Source organism: Diabrotica virgifera, chromosome 3, assembly GCF_917563875.1.
Source record: "Diabrotica virgifera virgifera chromosome 3, PGI_DIABVI_V3a".
In the NCBI taxonomy this organism is placed as follows: domain Eukaryota; kingdom Metazoa; phylum Arthropoda; class Insecta; order Coleoptera; family Chrysomelidae; genus Diabrotica; species Diabrotica virgifera.
In genome coordinates this window covers 45,103,437-45,126,647 of record NC_065445.1, presented here as the reverse complement: position 1 = coordinate 45,126,647, position 23,211 = coordinate 45,103,437, and the positions used below count along the sequence as shown (strand labels likewise).

The 23,211-nt window shown below is 33.1% G+C and overlaps 1 protein-coding gene across 2 annotated transcripts in view; it reads left to right on the top strand.

Annotated features, from left to right (window-relative positions):
• The window catches only part of LOC114342938 (testicular acid phosphatase homolog), a 53,397-nt gene extending 42,508 nt beyond the window's left edge, over nucleotides 1-10,889 (top strand). For both annotated transcript variants that reach the window (XM_050645091.1, XM_050645092.1), the window contains one exon: nucleotides 10,382-10,889. In XM_050645091.1, the coding sequence (XP_050501048.1) occupies nucleotides 10,382-10,812 (431 nt within the window). In that variant the 3' untranslated portion in view covers nucleotides 10,813-10,889. The remainder of the gene's footprint in view (nucleotides 1-10,381) is intronic.
• Nucleotides 10,890-23,211: the final 12,322 nt, after the last annotated feature.

The window sequence follows — 23,211 nt, the reverse complement described above, 5'->3', positions numbered from 1 at the left end:
TTATTACGATTTTCATCGAACATTGGTTATAACTTTGTAAATACCCTGTATAACATAACAAACCTTTATATTTTTGTAATGGGGAAGTTAAGAAGATTTCGAATATAGAATAAAATATGGGGTGTTTTATTTAAAAAAAAAACAAAAGTTTGGTCTGCCACTATGTTATCGAAGACCCTGTAACATTCTAACTAATTTTGTAATGTGAAGCGCCAAGTTAGCTACAATTTTTGTTAATAACTTTTATTGCTATCTATTACTATAGCGGATCTACTAAGCTTTTTCACACTAATCAATCACCCTGATTTTGTGTTTACCTGTACAGGTGTGCTGCGCAGTAATGAACGCAACATGTATCAGCAGCCAGATGGCCGGTACGGTGTTCGAGGAAGCATAGGGAACAATATATGAAAGAATCAGCCGTCTTAAAATGATTTCTCGAAAACGTTGTCTCGATAAGTGTGGATATACATTAAAATGGTATCGTATTCTTACGTTTTGTGAACATTTTGTTTTTTGAATGCCCCTGATATCTTTAGAAACAAAGAAAAGGACCCCGCACAAACCTTATGGAAAATAGGTCCCAGTGGATTTCGTTCATACTTTGGGAAAATAATCTTTGAAGCATCCTGATTAAAAGCTCTCATGGGCACAACTCAATCGTATGAAGGATTTTCAAGATATAGAGCCCCAAACTCGGAAAATTATAAGATTTACGGGGTATTCCAATTCCGTAAGTTACTGGTTATTTGGCAACATGTAGAAGTTTGGATCAAGGAAAAGTACTAGTAGTCTAGGATTTTTTCCTGGCTATCCAATGGCGACCTTTACTTTGACCTTGACCTTCAACGGACGTCATCTTCTAGAGTTTCGAGGGTTTTAGGCATTAAATTGATATAAACAGGTTACTCATGGGTTTTTGGGATCGCAAAACACGAATATGCCATCAGAATTGCCCTCCGGATGACGTGGTGACCAGGGCCACTGCAAGGGACGTCATCTTCTAGAGTTTAGATGGTTTCGGCATTTAATTGATGCAAAGGAATTACTGGAGGGTTTTTTGAGGTCGCTAAACACGAATATGCCACCAGAACCGACTCCCGGGGCACCTGGTTTCCAAGGTGAATGAAAGGGGCTCCTGGAGTTTCGAAGGTCTTTGGTACTACATTGATCCAAACGGATTACTCATAGGTTTTTGGAGTTGCTGAACACGAATACCCCATCAGAACAGACATCAGAGTACCTGGTGCCAAAGGCACGTCATGCTTTGGAGATTCGAGAGCTCTCGGTACTTAATTAATGGAAACTAATTACTCACAGGTTTTTGGGGCTGCTGAACGTGAATTCGATATCATGTCCGATCCACGGACCACCTGGTGCCTAAGGCAGGTCTTCTTCTGGAGTTTCAACAGGTTTTGGCATTAAATTGATGCAGATGGGTATTACTCATTAGTTTTTGGGGCTCCTAAACACAAATACGCCATCAGAACAGACACCGGGTACCTGGTGCCTAAGGCACGTCATCTTCTGGGGTTTCGAGAGTTTTCGGTACTAAATTTATGCAAGCGGATTACTCTTGTGTTTTTGGAGGCTCTTTAAATTTTCTTTCTTTGAACACTTTGTTCATTGCGTACTATAATATTTCAAATAATTCCATCTTAGTGCATGATAAGACATGGCCTCCTCACGTATCGCATGTCGTCAGTTAAAACACATATTATAGAGTAAAACAGTATAGTTTCTTTGTTATTAACTATAAACAAAAAAACCAAAAAAATAAAATGTTCACAAAATATAAGACTAAAACAATATTTCGATGTATACAGGGTGTCCCCGAAAATAGTGCGTTCCTTAAAGACACAGGTAGAAGGTACCATGTAGAGCAAAAAAGTCTTATAACATTTTTTTCTAAATTCAATCGTTTGGCCAAAAAACCAAAATACATTTTGGTGTGCAAATTGAAATTTGACAACTATGTATACAAAAATCTAAACATAGAAAATCACAATTCAAAAATAGTTGCAGCATTAGCCTTTAGTATTTACATTAAACCCTGTCTTCATCCTAAACAAACAAACAAACTATTGTTTTGTTATTTTCAAAAATGGGGTGGCATAATTATTTTGCAGGTGTAACTGTCTGACATACATTTTTATGGTGTCAATAACCTAGATCACTAACAGTTCTTGTACAGTGATGCCAAATTTTTAAATTTTATCAAAATAAAAGTTCGCTTATATGGCAAACAATGTATTTTTTTTAAACGGTTAACTTTATCAAAAAATGTTATAGGACTTTTTTGTTCTACATTGTGTATTGTAACAAAAGAGAAATCTTGGCCGACCGCCGTATAACAGTAAACACCTCGAGAATGACGTCATCGAATGATCTAGGCCTCGGCGGAAAGGAGGAGGAACTTCTCGAACGTACGACCCGTAGGCGGAACACGCTGATAGCTAGAGATGGGCGTCGATTGTTCCAGAATAACAACTGGGTATAAATACGGGCATATTTGTAAATAAAGTTTAGTCTTAAGCTAAAATTTGTAAAGTAAACTTGTATAAATAAATAATTAAGTCGTATATAAATACCCGAACGCTCGTTTATTACAGTTGGTGTCGGTGTTCGGTAAACTTAGTGCGATATAAATAAGTGAATTACAGAGAGACTTTAAAAGATTTTTGAACTATATTCGTCGGGAATAACCGGAGTGCGTTAATTGTTCGATATTCGGAAAGACTTTAAAAGACTTTTGGACTTTATTCGTCGGGAATAGTTAAAGTGCGTTGATTGTTCGGTATTCGGAAAGACTGTTAAAAGACATTTTGGAAAGTACGTGTGTGCCGACCAAAGATGTTGCTACAAGAACTTACAGTAAAACAGCTCCGTGAACAGCTAGAGGAACGGGATCTGGACAGCAGTGGGCTCAAGATAGTCCTACAAGCACGACTCGAGGATGTCCTCACGAAGAACGGAGAAGACCCAAAAACGTTCCACTTCCAGTCAGCAGAACAAGCAATCTTATGGAAATTAAAAACTGTTTCTGAAACGATCGATGAAACTTCTAGAAAAAGCGACGAGAAATTCGAAAACGTTGCTAAAAGATTCGACGAGACTTCTCAAAAGATTGATGAAACTTTTAAAGAGGTCTGTAGACAAAACAACGAAAAACTTGAAGAAGTTTGTAAACAGAACAATGAGAAATTTGAAGAAGTTTCTAGAACATTCGATAAGATACAGAAAAGTGTAGACGACAATAAAGAAACGTTAGAAGAGAAGATCAAACAACTAGAGACTATGGTAACCAATACGAAAGTTCTACCTTCAGTTAATGCAGTAGTTTTGGCCGTAGAAGAGAAGATCAAAGAATTAGAAAGCATGATAACCGATACAAAAGTGCAACCGTCAGTTAATGCAGTAGCTTTAGATCCTGTAGTGAAAGATGAACTACCGAGAGACGAAATGTCGCATAATATGAGATTCAAATTACCACCATTTGATGGAAAGTCCTCTTGGTCCATATACCTTAGACAATTCGAAGCTATTGCGACCGCCAATCATTGGACCGAACAGGAAAAGGCTGTTTTTTTGACTGCTGCTTTGCGAGGTGATGCTGCAGATATATTAAGATCAATTCCTAAGGGTCAAGAAAATTGTTACCAGACCTTGTTCACTCGTCTAGAAAAACGCTATGGAGATGCCCATCTACAACAAGTATACAAAGCACAACTGCGAAGTAGAAGTCAACGAGCAAATGAGAATCTGCAAGAATTTGAAGCAGATGTGGCTCGTGTGGTGCGGTTGGCTTATCCAGAGGTACCAGACAGCGTTTTAGAAGAAATTGCAGTAGATACCTTCGTCAATGGGCTGAAAGATAGTGAACTACAGAAAGCTTTACGACTAGCAAGACCGAAAGTTTTAGATGAAGCACTTGCTATTGCTTTGGAACACGAAGCAGCTAGCCAAGCTTCACGAAACAATCGAGTAATAGCCGTGGAAAAAGGCGATAAGAGAAAAGATGAACGTTTGGTGGAAATGGTACGGAGGGTGATTCGTGACACGATGCCGAAGAGACGCGTGAAGAGGGCTGGAAGAGTTCGTTCAAATACAGATGCTTCCACGATACGGCCATGCGGTGAAAGTTGTAATCACCGGCTTAAAGTAGAGGAACAGCGTTGCCCTGTGAGACGAACTACCGTAGTTAATGTACAATGGCAGCCCCAACAGCTACAACACGCCCAAGAAGATGATCCATGTATAAAAAGAGTATTGGATTGGATGCAGCAAGGTGAGAGACCTAGTTGGCAGAACATTAGTGCATGTAGTCCAGAAGTCAAGGCCTACTGGAGCCAATGGAATTGCCTGGTACTAAAAGATGATCTTCTGTACAGAACCTTTGAGAACGATGATGGTACAGGATCTAAGCTGCAGTTGATTGTACCTAAAAGTAAAGTGTCAGAAGTATTGCGTCAGTTGCATGACGGTACATCAGGTGGACACTTTGGTATTACGAAGACTCTGCAAAAGGTTCGAGAACGGTTCTATTGGGTGAACTGTAAAGATGATGTAAGAAGATGGTGCCGGAAATGTGAACTGTGTGCATCCGGTAATGGTCCAGTTGGTAAAAAGAGAGCACCCATGAGACAGTACAATGTTGGAAGTCCTATGGAAAGAGTAGCAATCGACATTGCAGGTCCATTTCCAGAAACCGATGCTGGAAATAAATACATTCTGGTAGCCATGGACTATTTTACGAAATGGACCGAGGCCTATGCATTACCGAATCAAGAAGCTGCTACCGTTGCAGAGGTACTTGTTAAAGAATTCTTCAGCCGATTTGGTATTCCCTTGGAGATCCACTCCGACCAAGGGCGAAACTTTGAGTCAGCTCTTTTCCAAAACGTTTGTAAATTGATTGGTGCTAATAAGACCAGAACAACACCCCTGCATCCTCAATCAGATGGAATGGTCGAGAGGATGAACCTAACGATGGGTAAACACTTGTCCAAAGTTGTATCTGAACATCAGCGAGATTGGGACCAACACATTCATTTATTCCTGATGGCCTACCGCTCGGCCGTGAATGAAACTACAGGTCAAACACCAACCTGCCTGATGTTGGGTCGTGAAGTTCGTTTGCCCTGCGACCTAGAGTTTGGCTGCATACCTTCCGAGGAATATGTCGCAGGCGAAGAATACGTAGACCGCCTGAAGTTACGAATGAACAACATTCATGAACTTGCCCGACAACACATCCAGATAGCCAGTGACAGAATGAAAGATCAATATGATTCTCGCTGCAAGAATGAGAGCTTCGAAGTAGGTGATCTTGTCTGGCTTTATAATCCACAACGTCGTCGAGGCCTGTGTCCTAAACTGCAAAGACAATGGGAAGGTCCGTATGAAGTTAAGAAGAAAATAAATGACGTAATATACAGAATTAAGAAGTTACCAAACGGTAAACCAAAAGTTATTCACATAAATCGTCTTGCACCATATGCTGGCTCAAATGAAACAGAGGAAGCCCGAGTCCTCCAACAGGAGATGAAAGATGCACCACAGCCAAATTTTAAGGAATTTATGTCAAATTACGCAGAAAGAAAGAGTGCTAGATTCGGCGTGACCACAGAAGTTCAGCAAGATCTGTTTGGTGTTCCAGAAAACGTCTCTCTAGCCCACTGTTGCCCAAGACCTCGAGATGACTAAAGGAATCTCGTCCGTATTCAATAGAAAGTTCGGCCGCCTGGACGAGTTAAGGAATCAACAACCTAAAATTGGAAGAGTATTGCGATTGGAAGATGGTCCTCGATCTTTGCTGTATATGGTGACCAGGAAGTCTTATACGGACACGCCAAGCTACGAGAACATATGGCGTGCTCTAACTAATTTGTAGAAAATCGTGTGTAATTATGACATCAAAGATTTGGCTTTACCAAAAATAGGCCATGCAGTAGAAAATCTGGATTGGAAGATTGTGAGAAGCATGCTTGAAGTGATCTTCAGAGAAACTGGCGTACGAATTACTGTGTGTTGCATGAACCCGAAGATGTCATACCCTTCAAAGACAGTAGACTGCTATTTCTTCTTGAAGGGTGTATGCAGAGCTGGAGAGTCGTGTAGATTCCGCCATCCTGGGCCTTCATCTAGAGTTGCTGATCGGGACGCTCAGATCTTAAGAGGGGAGCAGTGTAACAAAAGAAAAATCTTGGCCGACCGCCGAATAACAGTAAACACCTCGAGAATGACGTCATCGAATGATCTAGGCCTCGGCGGAAAGGAGGAGGAACTTCTCGAACGTACGACCCGTAGGCGGAACACGCTGATAGCTAGAGATGGGCGTCGATTGTTCCAGAATAACAACTGGGTATAAATACCGGCATATTTGTAAATAAAGCTTAGTCTTAAGCTAAAGTTTGTAAAGTAAACTTGTATAAATAAATAATTAAGTCGTATATAAATACCCGAACGCTCGTTTATTACAGTATTATATGCATACCTTAAAGGAACGCACTATTTTCGGGGACACCCGTATAGTGGTCTATACTTTGGTTCGGTTAAAACACATGTTAAAGATTAAAACCGTGTATTATTTTCTTTACTTCGAAAGATATCAGCGACATTAAAAAACAAAATGTTCACAAAACATAAGACTACAATACGATTTCGATATATACTCACACTAATAACTTGTCCTTCCTACAGGGTGTCTCAAACTGAAAATAAGAAAACCATTTCTTTTCTTCCACCCGGTATAAGTACAAAAAAAGAAGTTTGAGTAAACCATTGCCCAAATGTGTAAATACCAAACGAAAATATAAAATAATGAACACAAATTAGCAGCATCCGCTCAAAAAAAATAAACTATGAAAATGAGCATAATATTAGGTGATGCATACCTAACTTATGAAACTATGTTTACTATTCCTCGATTGTAATCATTACAATAATATCTAGTTATGCTAACAATATCGATATATTTTACAACTATTTTAATCCTACACTGATCAATTTTTTTTATATTACATTGGAAAAATATGTACCGGGTGGTGAATTGGAACACGGGCCATAGGAAACTCAATGTAAAATTCTAAACTGTTGAATTCCTGCTTCCCTAATTATTTTACATCGAAAGTCATAAGAAACTATTTGTAGAGAATTGAAATCTGTATTAAAAACAACTGTTAATATTGTTCTACGAACAATAATTATTCAAAATTTTGTAAAAATATAATACAATTTTCAGAGAAATACGCCAAAGTTACGCCACACACAGTGCAGTAATGTGTATAAGATTGCATTCGGTGACAATGAGTTTATTATATTAACAATTTGAACTGTCAATTTCTTTATTTATTTTATCATTTATTGTTTAAAACACAATAAAGTTGATCAGATACCCTCAGTTAAGGAGAAAGTATTAATAATAAAGATATTTTCTTCAGTCAATAGTGTGCTCACTGTCAGTTAAATAGTAACGTGTGGCCTAACATGCCCACACATACCTACTGCGGTAAATACATTATATTTTTCAAGATTTTGGAATGTGTTTAAATCGTAGAACAATTGTAACTTCTGTTTTTAATAGAGATTTCAATCCTCTACAAATAACTTCTCATGACTTTTGATGTAACAAAATTAGGGAAGCAGGAATTCAACAGTTTAAAATTTTACATTGAGTTTCCTATGGCCCGTTTTCCGATTCACCACCCTGTATATGGAAAACTATATTTTATGGAGGAGTCAGAAAAAAAAACAATACATTTCGTTGTTTTAATTTCGTATTTTTGGTAATTTACCAAATTTAATACAAATTGGATGTGTTGAAAACTATTTTATACAGTGTGTCCCGAAAAGATTGGTCATAAATTATACCATAGATTTTGGAGTCAAAAATAAGTTTATTGAACCTCACTTACCTATATACAATATAGTGGACACGAAAAAAACAGCCCTTTGAAGTTACAAAATGAAAATCGATTTTTGTTTCATATATCGAAAATTCTTAGAGATATTTTATTGAAAATGCACATGTGGCATTCTTATGTCAGCAACATCTTCAAAAAAAATTCAAGTGAAATTTGTGCAGCCCATAAAAATTTTATGGGGGTTCTGTTCCTTTAACCCTCCGTTACTCGCACACGGTGTGGGAGACCGGGCCTGTAAATAAATTCCTGTAACTCTGCTTGTAGTGGGGATTTTGAATGGCTACTTCGTATACTTCTTCAGTGGTCAATCAACTGTGGGTAAAGTCAGTTCGCAGTGTAAAAAATAGTACTGTCCTTTTGTTATTACGCAACACGGTCCCGTACACCGTGTGCGAGTATTTGTGCACCAATTTTTGTGTTTGGATCACACATCGATATTTTTAATTAGTAAGGTAATTTAAGATCTTTTCCTTATTTTCAATGTTTATAGATTAGTTTATTTATATTTATATATATAAATATAAATATATAACTTACCCAGAACCATCAGAATGAGGTTTAGGGAGATATGTGGTTTACCAACAGAACAAGTACCAGTCGTAACACCAGGAACTTCAGATCGCTGTGCTGTTTGTGATTGGAAGAAAAATAGAAAAACAAAGTTTTACTGCCAAACATGCTCAAAATATCTGTGTTTGGAACACCACTGTTCCAATGAATGTGACACCATTGTGTATTTCATGTTTTAAAAACCTTAATTAATTTTTATAACTTTTTTTGTTACTACAATTACTCTTTATTTTTAATTTTTTTGTGTATTGAATTAAGATCTAAAGTTCTTAGTAAACAAATTTAACCATATTCAATTTTTTTTTCACTTCCAAAGTTTTTGTATATACATATAAATGGATAACAATGAAAATTATTAAATTTTTTATTAAAGTAATATAATGTGAACACAAACGCATATCTACAAAATTATATGATCATATATTCATTAAATAATTTAATCGTACACAATCTTGCAAAAAAAAATAATTTTAAAACACTGCTGACCCATATTTTTGGACCCGGTCTCCTGCACCGTGCGCGAGTATCCGATCACAAAAAGTTGGCGCGAGTAACGAAAGGTTAAACCCCCCAAAGATTTGTGAACGTCCCAATTAAATTATTATTGCGGCACCATTAATTAAACACAATGTTTTTAAAGCTTTTTTGCCTCTTAGTTTTTTTCGATAAGCCAGTGTTTATCGACATATTTTGAATATTTGTCGAATCCACCACATATTTGTAATATGGTTAATTACGATTACAGAGACCTGTTAATAATCTGAAAATTTATTTATAATTTACATTTTTAGGTATATTTTGAAAATGAAGCCACATCTCGATAAAAGGTGACTTGTCAAAAAATATTAAGAGGCAAAAAAGTTTTAAAAACACTGTGGTTAACTAATGGTACCCCAATATTAATAATTTAGTTGGGACGTACTCAAACATTTGGGGGGTTTAAAGGAACAAAACCCCAATAAAAATTTTATGTAAATATATTCAAAAAGAAGCCGCATCTCGATAAAAACTGGCTAAGCGAAAAAATAATAAGAGGCAAAAAAGTTTTAGAAACATTGCGTCTAAGTAATGGTAGCACAATAATGAATTAATTGAAACGTACACAAAAGTTTGGGGTGGTTTAAGGGAACAAAACCCCCATAAAATTTTTATGGGGTGGACAAACTTATATACTATAATACTATAATACTACAAACTTTTATAACTATAATTTTGTTTTAAGATGATCCTTCCATAAGAATAATACATGTCCATTTTCAATACAAAATCTCTAATAGTTTTCGATACATTGAAAAAAATCGATTTTCATTTTGTATCTTCAAAGGCTGTAACTTTTTAATGAGCACATTTCTACTAAGATAAGTTCGGTTCAATCGAACTATTTTTGGCCTCAGAATGTGTGGTATAATTTATGACTAATCTTTTCGGGACACCCTGTATAAGCATTTAGTAATCTATATAAGCATTTTGTTCTCAAGTTATATTGAGTCGACTTAGTCTCATTAGGTTTTATCTTCCATTTTTTTAACCACTATACGATTTGGTATAGGTGTTCTTGAAGTTTTAATATTGCAGCTATTGGACCCTCTTCAGTTGCTAATATTGCTGTGTCATCAGCGAAAGTTCCGGTTTGTGGAGAGGTTTGTAAATCTGATATGTACAGTACATAAATTAATGGACCCAGCATACTTCCTTGTGGGACTCCTGACTGCATTTGGTTACGGTTTGATAGATTAACGTCTACTTTAGTTTCAAGTTCTCTTTGATTTGGATATGATTTTTATATGTCAAAATATTTGTTGGGTAGAAATTATTGTTTGATTTAGTAAATACTTTTATGGATATATCTTTGAATATGATGTGTAATATTAACCTTATATTTTTAGCTGTAGGTTCCTTGATGTACGAAATCATTAACTACTTTGATACTAAGGCAGTAGATCCAAAATCATCTCCAAAGTTCCAAATGTATAGTGCCCACGATTATACTCTTTCAGCATTATTAAATACTCTCGAAGCATACAATTTACCCCCCTACATAGAATTTGCTAGTAGTGTCTATATAGAACTAAGAAAAGATGAAGGACAGCATTATGTCAACATATGGTTTAAAAACGACCCTGAAAATATGGAAAAAATTATCATTAAGGGATGCACATTTAATTGTCCCTTAGAGACTGTAAAGGTATTATTAAAGGATATTCTTGTAGATGTAAGTACAAAAGAAACCGAGTGTAATACTATTATACCATTTGTCAGCGAAGTAGCAGCAACAGTTTTTGAAAAAATGATAAAACATTATGGAAAGCCAAAATAGAGAGGACGCAAGATTTTTAGCCTAAATATGTAAATGTGATTTTGTTTTAATATGTTGATAAATAAATTTTATTGTATACCAACATGAGCGTTTGTTTCTTTATTCCTGTATTTTTCCATCAGTTGCCTTATAATGAAAATTGCATCTGTTATTGATCTGCCCTGCATACAGCCAAATTGATTATCGGATATTTTTATTTTTTCACGTATCCGTCTATCAATTACTTTCTCCCATATTTTCATGATGTGGCTAAGTAGTATTATAGCCCTATAGTTTATACATTGTTGTATATGTCCCTTGTAAACAGGTACTAATATACTGCTTCTTCATTCAAATTTAAATACAAAACAGCACATTTATTTATATCTACATATATTATTATATTGGGACAAATAATAGTTATTTATGATATAAGTGTTCAAAGTACGTATGGTATAGTTAAACCCAAACCCAGACATCCAAAGTGAAAGTTATCCTCCAACACCAAATTGTTCTATATGGTCCACATAATGTTCAGAAAAAAGTCACACCATTTTGAGCGTCGGGTTTGGGGGGGGGGGGAGAAATCTGTAAATTCGTAGTTTTTTAGGTTTTTCGTCAATATTTCTAAAACTATGCGGTTTAGCATGAACAACCCTCTATACAAAATTGTTCTACATTAAATTTGAAATAAAAAAGGCCCTATGCATAACCCTTCTAAAATGAACGGTTCCAAAGTACGGATGTAGTATAATATAATAATTGGTCCAAAAAAGGCCTAACCCAGACATCCAAAGTAAAAGTTTTCCTTCAACACCAAATTGTTCTATATGGTCTATATGGACATATTGTTTAGTAAAAAGTTACACCATTTTGAGCGACGGTTTGGGGAGGGGGAGATTGGGGAGAAGTCGGTAAATTAGTAGTTTCTTTATGTTTTTCGTCAATATTTCTAAAACTATGCTTTAGCGTAAAGAATGTTCCATAGAAAAATGTTCTACATAAAATTCTAAACAAAAAAGGTTCTATAGATAATTGTTATAAAATCAACGGTTCCAGAGTTACGGAGGGTGAAAAGTGGAGATTTTCGATACTTTTTATATTTACCAAATTCTCCCCCCTCTCCCCCTCAAACCCGACGCTCAAAATGGTGTGACTTTTTTCTGAACATTATGTGGACCATAAAGAACAATTTGGTGTTGGAGGATAACTTTCACTTTGGATGTCTGGGTTTTTGGTATAGTTATACCATACATTGTCAAAAAATATAAAAAGTATCGAAAACCTCGACTTTTCACCCTCCGTAATTCTGGAACCGTTGATGTTATAACAATTATGTATACAAGAGTTTTTGTTTTAAATTTCATGTAGAACATTTTTGTATACAGGGTGAGGCAAATAAAGGGCCTATTAGAAATATCTCGAGAACTAAATGCAACAGAGTCATGAAAATTTGAATCAAGGGGTTTTGAAGAGTAATCTATTTAATGAAAATATTTTCATCTATTTGCTACTTCCGGTTATACCGGAAGTTGCTTATAACTTCGTTTTTTTTTTAATGGGACACTCTGTATATTTTTACATTTTTGGATTCTCTTCGATGTCTTCTTTCTTAAAATATGAGGTTTTGTAATATTATACAGGGTATTTTAAAAGATAATCACGTTTTTGTATTAATTCCATAACAATATTCAAACCCTGTAGAATTGTAGTAGTTTGACATATAAAACTCTACTTACGTTCAAATGATTTTTAATATAGTCTACTATTGTTAAGAATCATTAGTATATAGTATTTTTACTACAAAAACGTTATTACGCAGGTCAAAATTTTTGACGTAAGAGAACTGTCAAAACATTAGAATGTGACTTTTCATTATTGCTATGTTTATTATAAACACGGCAATAATGAAAAGTCACATTCTAATGTTTTGACAGTTCTCTTACGTCAAAAATTTTAACCTACGTAATAACGTTTTTGTAGTAAAAATACTATAGCTAAATTTTTAATTTTAGTATACAGGGTTGGTCGAAACTCGGAATGAGTATTTTCTGAGTTTTCTTAAATGGAACACCCTGTATTTTAGTATTGTAATGAAATGATATTTTATGGTACTTTTTTATTTCTTAAGCATTCCCTATACCTAACGGCTTTAATTTGTGCTTAATTGTTAATCACACCAACAATCTTAATTACGTAGGTATTTTGATAGCTAAACCATTATTGGTAATTTTAAGGATCAGTCTGGATTAATATGTATTTATTTCTGAAAAATTATTTGTGATTGAATTTTTTCACGGCCAACCTAATAAAATTTTACGTATTTTTTTTTGCAATTAATGTTTAGCTTGAATCACCAATAACTCACAAATTAAAGCAATTAGGTATAGGGAATACTTATAAAATAAAAAGTACCATGAAATATCATTTCGTTACAATACTAAAATACAGGGTGTTTCATTTAAGAAAACTCAGAAAATATTCATTCCTAGTTTCGACCAACCCTGTATACTAAAATTTCAAAATTAGCTATACTAATGATTCTTAACAATAGTAGACTATATTAAAAATCACTTGAACGTAAGCAGAGTTTTTAATGTCAAACTGTTACAAATCTACAGGGTGTGTATATTGCTACGAAATTAATAAAAAAACGTAAATATCTTTTAAAATACCCTGTATAATATTACAAAACCTCATATTTTAAGAAAGAAGATATTGAGGAGAATCCAAAAATGTAAAAATATACAGGGTGTCCCATTTAAAAAAAAAAGAAGTTATAAGCAACTTCCGGTATAAGCGGAGGTTGCAAAGAGATTAAAATATTTTCATTTAATAGATCATCCTTCAAAACCCCTACGTTCCAATTTGCATGATTCTTTTGCCTTTAGTTCTCGAGATATTTCTAATAGGCCAGTTATCTGCCTCACCCTATATAACATTGTTTACGCTAAAGCATAGTTTTAGAAATATTGACGAAAAACGTAAAAAAACTACTAATTTACCGACTTCTGCCCCATCTGCCCCCCAAACCGGACGCTCAAAATGGTGTAACTTTTTACTAATGGTGTAACTCGCCGCATACGGCTCGTTTCGTAACCCTCATACTCGCTTCATACTTCATAATGACCATCATTAAATGCTCGTTGCATAATATACTATTAAAGCACTAGTGCCTTAAAGTAGCATTTTTAACGCTCGTATGGAGTGCTAAAAATTGCATTTTTAACACGGTTTAGAAAAAAATATATAACAAATTCAAGTATTTGCCTATTAGTTTACCTATTATTATTTTTTGTAATAAGTATAAAACCCATAAAACAGAGTAATGTTTTAGTGTAAAAATATGTAAAAATTAGTGACAACTAATTACATGTAGTCCAAAGAAATAAGGTTTTTGTCGGGACACTTGAGCAGCCAGGTTGCAAATGGGTTTTTTGGGTACTATATACCTAATACATTATACATACAAAAATGCCCGTCACAGTTGGGACGAGAATTTTAGTTATTAACAAATAAGGGTCAAAAATGGCAATTTTTTCGTTTAAATCGCTACAGGTAAGAATAGAATAATTAAATATCTTATTTATAGTATTCTTCTCTTAATAGATGAGCCAATGTTTAAAACGGCAGTTTTTTAATTTTGGTCCGATCATTTGTTGCTTCGAAAATTGCAAAATTATACTAAAATTTCGAAAATAAAAAAATTGCTATAACTTTCGCGATAGTGACCTTACGACTTTTATATTTCACAAAAAGTTGAGTCAAAGAGTCCATATATTGCACAAAAAATTTTAAGACGATTCGTCAATTAGTTTAAATTTCATTCAATTTGTTTTTCCCACAGAGATATTTTTTGTAATGTTAGTGTTCAGAAAATAATAATAAAATAGAAATTCTGTGAAAACCACATGAAAGAACAATACCTAGTCTTTTTTTGAAATTATTGAAGAAAATCATTAAAAAGTAGTTTTTGTCACTACGAAAACATTTTACTAAAGTGGAGTCATTGCTGGCTTCTAAACAATGTGAATAGCTTTGTTAGTATTGACTGTAGAGTAAATTTACCTTGGAATTTCAAAAGCTGGTATTTTTACACAAATTTTCAAAAAACCCTTTTTGCCTAGGTTAATTACGGTCAAAGTTAGCCACTTTTATTATTTAATTTACAGTTACTTCAATATACATAAAATTCTCCTGTAACAGTGTTAGTTACCATACCACTCCGAAACGGCTTGGCCAATTTTTATGAAATTTTACAATTATATCCTATCAGAATGAGAATAGTTTTTAATCTATTTCTCATACCCATAAGTTATACGGGGGGTTGCCCCCCTGACATTTTTTTTATTTTTTTGGACAAAATTGTCTATCTTAATTTTATATGATATAGGATCGAAAAATACATACAACCCTTAATTTACACTTTTCCATCACCAAACCCTATTTGTTAATAGCCATCTATATATTTACATCTATAAAATTCTCCTGTCACAGTGTTAGTTGTCATACTCCTCCGAGACCGCTTGACCGATTTTTATGAAATTATATATGTATATTCGGTAGGTCTTAGAATCGGCCGTAATTTATTTTTCATATCCCTGAGTGATAAGGGGAACTCCCCCTAACATTTTGAAATGTTAGGTGGAGATTTACGTACATAACGTACTCTACAAGACTAACGAGTACATACAATTTAAAAAAATTATGATCAAAATCCATCAACAAGCTCTGGAGATATTAATCGCAACATATGTTTGAAGAATCAGTTTCATTTTTTGAGTGCACGGATTTTAATAATTCATTTCCACCGGCCACAAATCGATTTCGTTAGAACGTTATTTTTAAAGCTTTATTAACAACTCTGTTGAAGTTTAAAGTCTACTAAAACTTTTACACATAAACTATATACCTTCAGGTTCGAAATGACGCTATTTGGGTGGCTTAATTGTTATAAACAAAGTAGCTGTCAATTATATAAAAAAGCGGCTAACTTTGACTGTAATTAACCAAGACAAAAAATGGCTTTTTTGAAAATTCGTATAAAAATACCAGCTTTTCAAATCCCAAAATAGTTTAAATCTGCAGTCAATATTAATAAAGTTATTCAAATTGTTTATGAACTAAAAATGACCCTACTTTATTAAAATGTTTTCGGAACGATAAAAATGACTTTTTAATGATTTTCTTAAAATATTTTGAAAGTATGACTTTTCTTCTTTCATGTGGTTTTCACAGAATTGTTATGTCATTACTATTTTCTGAACAATAATATGGCAAAAAAAAGCTCACTGGGATAAACAAATTGAATAAAATTTAAACTAATTAACGAATCGTCTTAAAATTTTGTGTATACTATATGGACTGGTTGTCTCAACTTTTCGTGTAATATGAAAGTCTTAAAGTCATTTTCACAAAAGTTATAGCAATTTTTTTATTTTCGAAATTTTAGTTTTATTTTGCAATGTCCTAAGCAACAAATGATCGAACCGAAATTCAAAAACTGCTATTATAAACCTTGGCTGATCTACTAAAAGAATAATAGTATAAATAATATATTTAATTACCGTATTTTTACCTGTGGCGGCTTAAATGAAAAAACTGCCATTTTTGACACTTACTTGTTAATAACTAAATTTGTCGTCCAAACTATGACGGGCATTTTTGTATTTATAATGTATTAGGTATATAGTACCCAAAAAACCCATTTACAACCTGGCTGCTAAGTGTCCCAAACATGGTATATTTTTGCCTTATTTCCCTGGTGTATTATTGGGACAGCATAAAGTAGCTATAAACCAAACAATTAACACAAATATTTATAGTTCAAATATGTACTTAAATGTGTTGACACTTCAAATTATCAATTTAAACAAATTGAAGTGAATTGGAAGAAAGAGAAACTTCGATTTAAATAAATTCCATGAGAAATATAGTAATTATTTTAATATTGTTGGGCTTGCTTGTATATTTAAGAAACCATAATTCTCATCTTAGTTTATTGTGCTGTTTTTTTAACACATGTTGCTTAGAAGTGTAATTTTACAGTAAATTTAATATTTTTAAAATTACACGTGATTTTGCAATGTACAAAATATTACCTAACGCTGTGTTCCTTATTGTACTTTTTGTAAATTTTGGATGTTACGCTATAAATAACAACACGAACTTGGTGGCTGTAGTTCAGGTAACGTGATATTTTAAATGTATAAATTTTTATTTTTTGTGTGAAAGAGATCGTGATTTAATAAATTGTTGGATAATATGACCATTTTCTTGACGAAACGTCGACCACATTCCATTTTTTTTATCATAAACTTTTTCTTCTTCTTAGCTTTCTATAGTCCACATTTGGACATATGTCTCTCCCAATTCTTTCCATCGGTTTCTATCCTGAGCAACATATTTCCAATTTTGTTTCGGATACTCTTTTAATATCATCAACCCATCTCATCGGTGGTCTTCCTCTCGGTCGTTTATTTTCGTAAGGTCTCCAGGGTTCTATTGTTGCATTCCAATGTTGGTCTTTTTGTCTAGCAGTATTAGACTAAGCGCCGCTATAGGTGAAATTTCTTAATCATTTTAGGCACGATGGGACCCTATAACTTAATAGGCTATTGATTATGTATTTTAGAAAGGAACTACAACGTTAACGGGGTTTTATTGTTTCATAGAGTCACTGGAACTCTATATATGAAAAAACCGCGGAGTGCTACCATTTAAAGGGGTGCGTTTTTGAGAAAAGGGTGAATTAGTCCCTAGGCACAGGGCAAATTAGAGTGAGTTCTATTCACCTTTGGTACAAACACGTCTACAGAAAAAAAATTTCAGGTTAAATTTACTATCGAACTATTAGATTTTAAAGTCAAAAATATTTTTTTTCTTACAAAAATATATTCAAAAGAAAAGCAAGAAAAAAACACGAAAAGTAGCATTTTTGTTTCTTGCCCTACAACTTTTTTTCACGGGGATATAGGTATAGGCATTACTACATAGAAAAAAAAACTTCCATCCCTCCTCTTTAAAATGGCGTTTGGTAGAATTCTGTATGATTTACAGTTTCCAAAATATGATTTTTCAAATTTCGCCACTCACAACAATTTTGGGCGATTTTCCTTGTTACTTCGCAAACATTGTTCTGTAACTTTTTTTTACGCAGCTTTAGGTATATGCAATGTTACATTTAGTAGGAAGCAAAGTCAATTACCTTTAAAATGGTCTATCGTATAAGGCTGTATGGCTATTTTTAAGTAAGATATAGTTTTTCAAAATTTTATACTTTTAATGATTTTTGATATATTTTACGATTATTTTTAAATTTCTCATTATAACTTTTTATTGTATACTTAGGTATAAACATTGTGCAATAAAAAGGAAAGCTTATTTTTTTTACTTTAAAATGGTGTATTTTAAAAAATTCTAGGTCTATTTTTAAACAAGATATGCTTTTTCATAGTTTGACATATACACATGCAATAGGTCCCACTAAGTTGGAACCATATGGAAAACTTTTTATTATTAACTTTATGAAAAAAAGTGTTGTTTATAAAATGCTCTGCACAGTCTAAAACCTAAGATGTAATCATCAGATATAAAATTTTATCAATAGTGTACGAGGTATGTTAAAAATATGAATTTAGCTCAAGAGTAAAGTACCTTTATATTCCACAATATCGAAAAGTGTTATTAAGAAAAGTTATTTGGAATTAAAAATTATGTTGCAATATGCAATTATATTCTTCTAACTGAAAAATAAAAAAAATTTAAATTTTTTCTCAAATTACGGATCCCCTTGGATATCCCACGGATATCTTGTTTAAAAATAGTCCTAGAGGTGATTGCAATACAACATTTTAAAGTAAAGAAAATAAGCTTTTTTATTCTAAAATGTATATACTTAAATGTACAAGAAAAAAAGTCATAATGAGAAATTTAAAAAAATAATCATAAAAAATATCAAAAATCATTAAAAGTATAACAGCTTGAAAAAGCATAATTTGTTTAAAAATAGTCGTACGACCTTACACAGTAGACCATTTTAAAGGCAATTGACTTCTCTTTTTACTAAATGTACCATTGCATATACCTAGAAATGCGTAGAAAAAAGTTACAAAACAACGTTTGCGAAATAATGGGGAAAATTTCTCAAAAATTCTGTGAGCGGCAAATTTTGAAAAATTCTATTTTGGAAACTATAAATCCTAGAGTCTTCTACTAAACGTCATTTTAAAAAGGAAGGATGGAAGTTATTTTTTGCTTAAGCAATGCCTGTACCTATATCCATGTGGAAAGAAATTATGGGGCTAAAAACAAAATTACTTTCTTTTGTGTTTTTTTCTTGCTTTTCTTTTGAATGTATTTTTGTAAAAAAAATACTTTTGACTTAAAAATATGATATTTCGATAGTAAATTTTTCCTGGAACAATTTTCCTTTAGAAGTGTTTGTACCAAAAGTGAATGGAACTCACCCTAATTCACCCTATGCCTAGGGACTAATTCACCCCTTTCTTAAAAACGCACCCATTTAAATGGTAGCACTCCGCGGTTTTTTCAAACATAGATGTCCGTTGACCATATGAGACAATAAAATCCCGTTAACGTTGTAGTTCCTTTTAGCTCTCTTATTTTGAACACAATCAATAGCCTATAAATAGTAGAACCTAAAAGAAAACGTTTGAACACTGTGCCGTCACTTTTCAGTGGCACATGCGTCGACAGTGGCGCATCAAACTTTCCACTTATGGACGGGATAAATAAATTAAAAGTTAACAGAACTTACTAACAGAATTAAATTTTTTTTATTTTTTTAAGTTCTATGTGATTAACACATAGGATTCATCGTGATTTTAACCCACCACCCCCTTGCCCCTGCCCCCACCATCAAAAACTTCATTTTTCGTTTTTATTTTTTTTGGTGGGATGCAATCAATTTTAAAATTTCAAAAAATTCACACGCATAGTTGAGGCTTTTATAAAACATGCCTATTTTTTATAGACCCATAGGTAGAGTGTACATAACCTCAAAAAATTAAAAGGAATTTTTTTTTTCAAAAAAGCGTATAACTTTTGTTGAGGAATAGCTGCAGGTCTAATTTTTTCTTAATCTTGTGTCTTTTATCAAACACTATATTTTTAATTTTTTTCAGATTTTTCCGTAAGTCTCCCCACCTTCAAAAATCATCCGAAAAACTGTTTTTTTTGGGGGTTTTGGGGGATTTTCCCTATTTTATAGACTTCATAATATATCAACTCAATTTTGTTTTTATAGGTTATATGTAACTTAAATAACTGAGTTCTTTAGAATATTTAAAAATCAGAAAAACACGTTCAAACCCCCCAAAACCTCCTTAAAAAACAGTTTTTTGGATTTTTGAAGGTGACTAACGTTACAGAAAAATCTGAAAAAAATTATAAATATAGTGTTTGATAAAATACACAAGACTAAGAAAAAATTAGATCTGCAGCTATCCCCAAAAAAAAAGTTAAAAACTTTTCAAAAAAAAAATTTTAAAATTTTTTTGAGGTTATGTACATTCAACCTACAGGTCTATAAAAAATAGACGTGTTTTATCAAAGCCTTAGCTATGTGTGTAAATTTTTTGAAATTTTAAAATTGATTGCATCCCACGAAAAAAAAAAATAAAATCGAAAAATAAAGTTTTTGATGGTGGGGGCAGGGAGAAGGGGGTGGTGGGTTAAAGTTACGATGAATCTTATGTCTTAATCACATACAACTTAAAAAAATGAAAAAAATTAAATTCTGGTAATGAGGGAGGGTATTTTTTAATTTATGTATCCCGTCCATAAGTGGAAAGTTTGATGCGCCACTGTAGACGCATGCGCCACTGAAAAGTGACGGCACAGTGCTCAAACGTTTTCTTTTAGGTTCTACTATTTAAGTTATAGAGTCCCGTCGTGCCTAAAATGATTAAGAATTTTCACCTATAGCGGCTCTTATAGGCCAGGAACTCAAACTTTTCACCTCGCAATTTTTACAGAATGGATCGATTTGCTTGAAAATTTTAGAATAAGTAGTGGATAGTCCAAGGATCAAAATCTATATGATGCCGAAAGGCGCTTTTATCATGGGGGCGGTTGCCACCCCATCTCGGGGGTGGAAATTTTTAATTATATTTTGACCGGAAAAGTTGATAAAAACGTTCATTCTAAGCAAAAAATGTTTTATACATTTTTTTGATAAAATTAATAGTTTTCGATTTATTCGCTAACGATAGTGTTAGTTTTGTATAGAAAAAATCAATGTTTTTCGATATCTACTAATTTACAATACACTCAGTTTTTGCCGTAGAAAAATTTTTTTCAAACCAAGTTCTTGGGAATTAAATAACCTACAATTTTATATGGAAACATTTTTTCGTATCTCTGATGCTAATCTTTCTATTCTGAAGAAAATTGCATTTTTTACCAAACTACAAAAATTCCTTAATTGCTTTTAACTCCAGTTTTTTTAAAACTAATCATTCTAAGCCAGTCAAACTTCTAGAATCTATCAAAAATACTTAAATAAATAAAAATGAATAAGCCCAATGACTAAAAATACCGCTAACTTACATTATTATGCTTTCAATTGGATTTCTCCTTTTTTTCCAAAAATATATATTGATTTTTTAACCGTAACTTTTTTATTTTTTATCTTAGAAAGTTTTGTAAAAAATAATTTTGTAGTCTTTTACAAGATATATAAGTCAATTAATACTAAATCTTTTTGTAATCCTCAGTCGCAAAAAGAGGTGACTTTTAGAGGGATGGTAAAGGTGGTTTTTGCATGTTATTACAAGCTTTAATTGTCAATAGCTCACTCAATTTTTACCGTAGAAAATATTTTTGTAAACTGTGTTATTGGGAATTAAACAAGCTACAATTTCATATTTAAACACTTTTTCGTATCTCTGATGGTAATCTTGCTATTCTGAAGAAAATGGCATTTTTTCCAAACTACAAAAATTCGTTATTCATTTTTAACTCCATTTTTTTTTAAAAACTAATCATTCTAAGCCGATGAAACTTCTAGAACCTATTAAAAATACATGAATAAAAAAGACCAAATAAGGTTAATGACTAATTTTAATTAGAGTGGTGATTAGGGGGTTGCTTGTGATCACTTTTTCGCTGAAATAAATGGGGACTGACGTTCTTTTCATTATAAGTCACTTAATTTTTGAGCTAGAGACTTCTTTTTAATTTCAGGATAGATATTTTTAAGTACTTTATATTAGTTCGAATAAGTTATCCTCGAAAAATGCATAATTTTCCCGTCTTTTGACTTTGAAACTAGAATATTTAGCATTTGACGAAGAAGAGCCAACATATAATAAAGTATAGCTCGATTACTATACTATTGGTCTTTAAGAAAATTTAAAAAAACGGTTTTGTTTATTTTTTATAAAGGTACATTTTTGTTACATAAAGTTGTTTTGAAAAAACGAAAATTTTTGGGGTTATTAGCAGAACACTCATTAAAAACATTGATATTTTCGATATAAAACTAACACTTTCGATAGCGAATAAATTGAAAACTATCAATTTTAGCAAATAAATGTATAGAACGTTTTTTGCTTAGAATGAACGTTTTTACCAACTTTTGCAATTAAAATATAATAAAAAATTTCCACCCTTCAAATGGGGTGGCAACCACCCCCATGGTAAAAGCGCCTTTCGGCCTCATATAGATTTTGATCCTTGAACTATCCACTACTTATCCCCAAATTTTCAAGCAAATCGATCCATTCTGTAAAAATTGCGAGGTTTTGTCCTATTTTAAGCTTCATTACTTGGACTATTAGTCTATATGCCTTGCTGCGAAGCTCTATTTAAATTTGGCAATTTTTGTTATGTTCTTGACTTTTGTTTTTGATCTTACCCAATCGTTCCTCTTTTTATCTGATAGCCCTATATCTAACATTTTTCTTCCCATTTGTGACGATAATATAGTTTTACCATCTAGAGTACGCCAATGAATTAAGTAAAACACGTTTTTGTACTGTTTCGAACGATATAAAAATCGGATCGAAAACCCTAGTTGATTATTATTCTTGGAGCGTTGATCGAAGAATAATAGACAACAGCGAGGTACAAGAGGTGAGTTTAAGTAGGTAGTATTTCCCGATTATTTTCCGCTGTCGTTTTGGCGAGCTGAGCGAATCCGACAGTTTTCGTCTTACCTATCCTTTTACCTATCCTTATATGGGCGGTGATCGTATATCCTTTATATGTCTTTTCAATCCGGCGAGGTGAGCGGGATCTCATTTCTCCCCTTTCCTTATACATCCATGTCGTATTAATAAAAGCGATTCCTATTTCGCGCGATCGTCAAAATCATTCATTCCTGTACAAAAATATCGTCACATCGGCCCGAACAGTAAGCTCGATCCGTAGAAATTATGAATATATTTATTAACG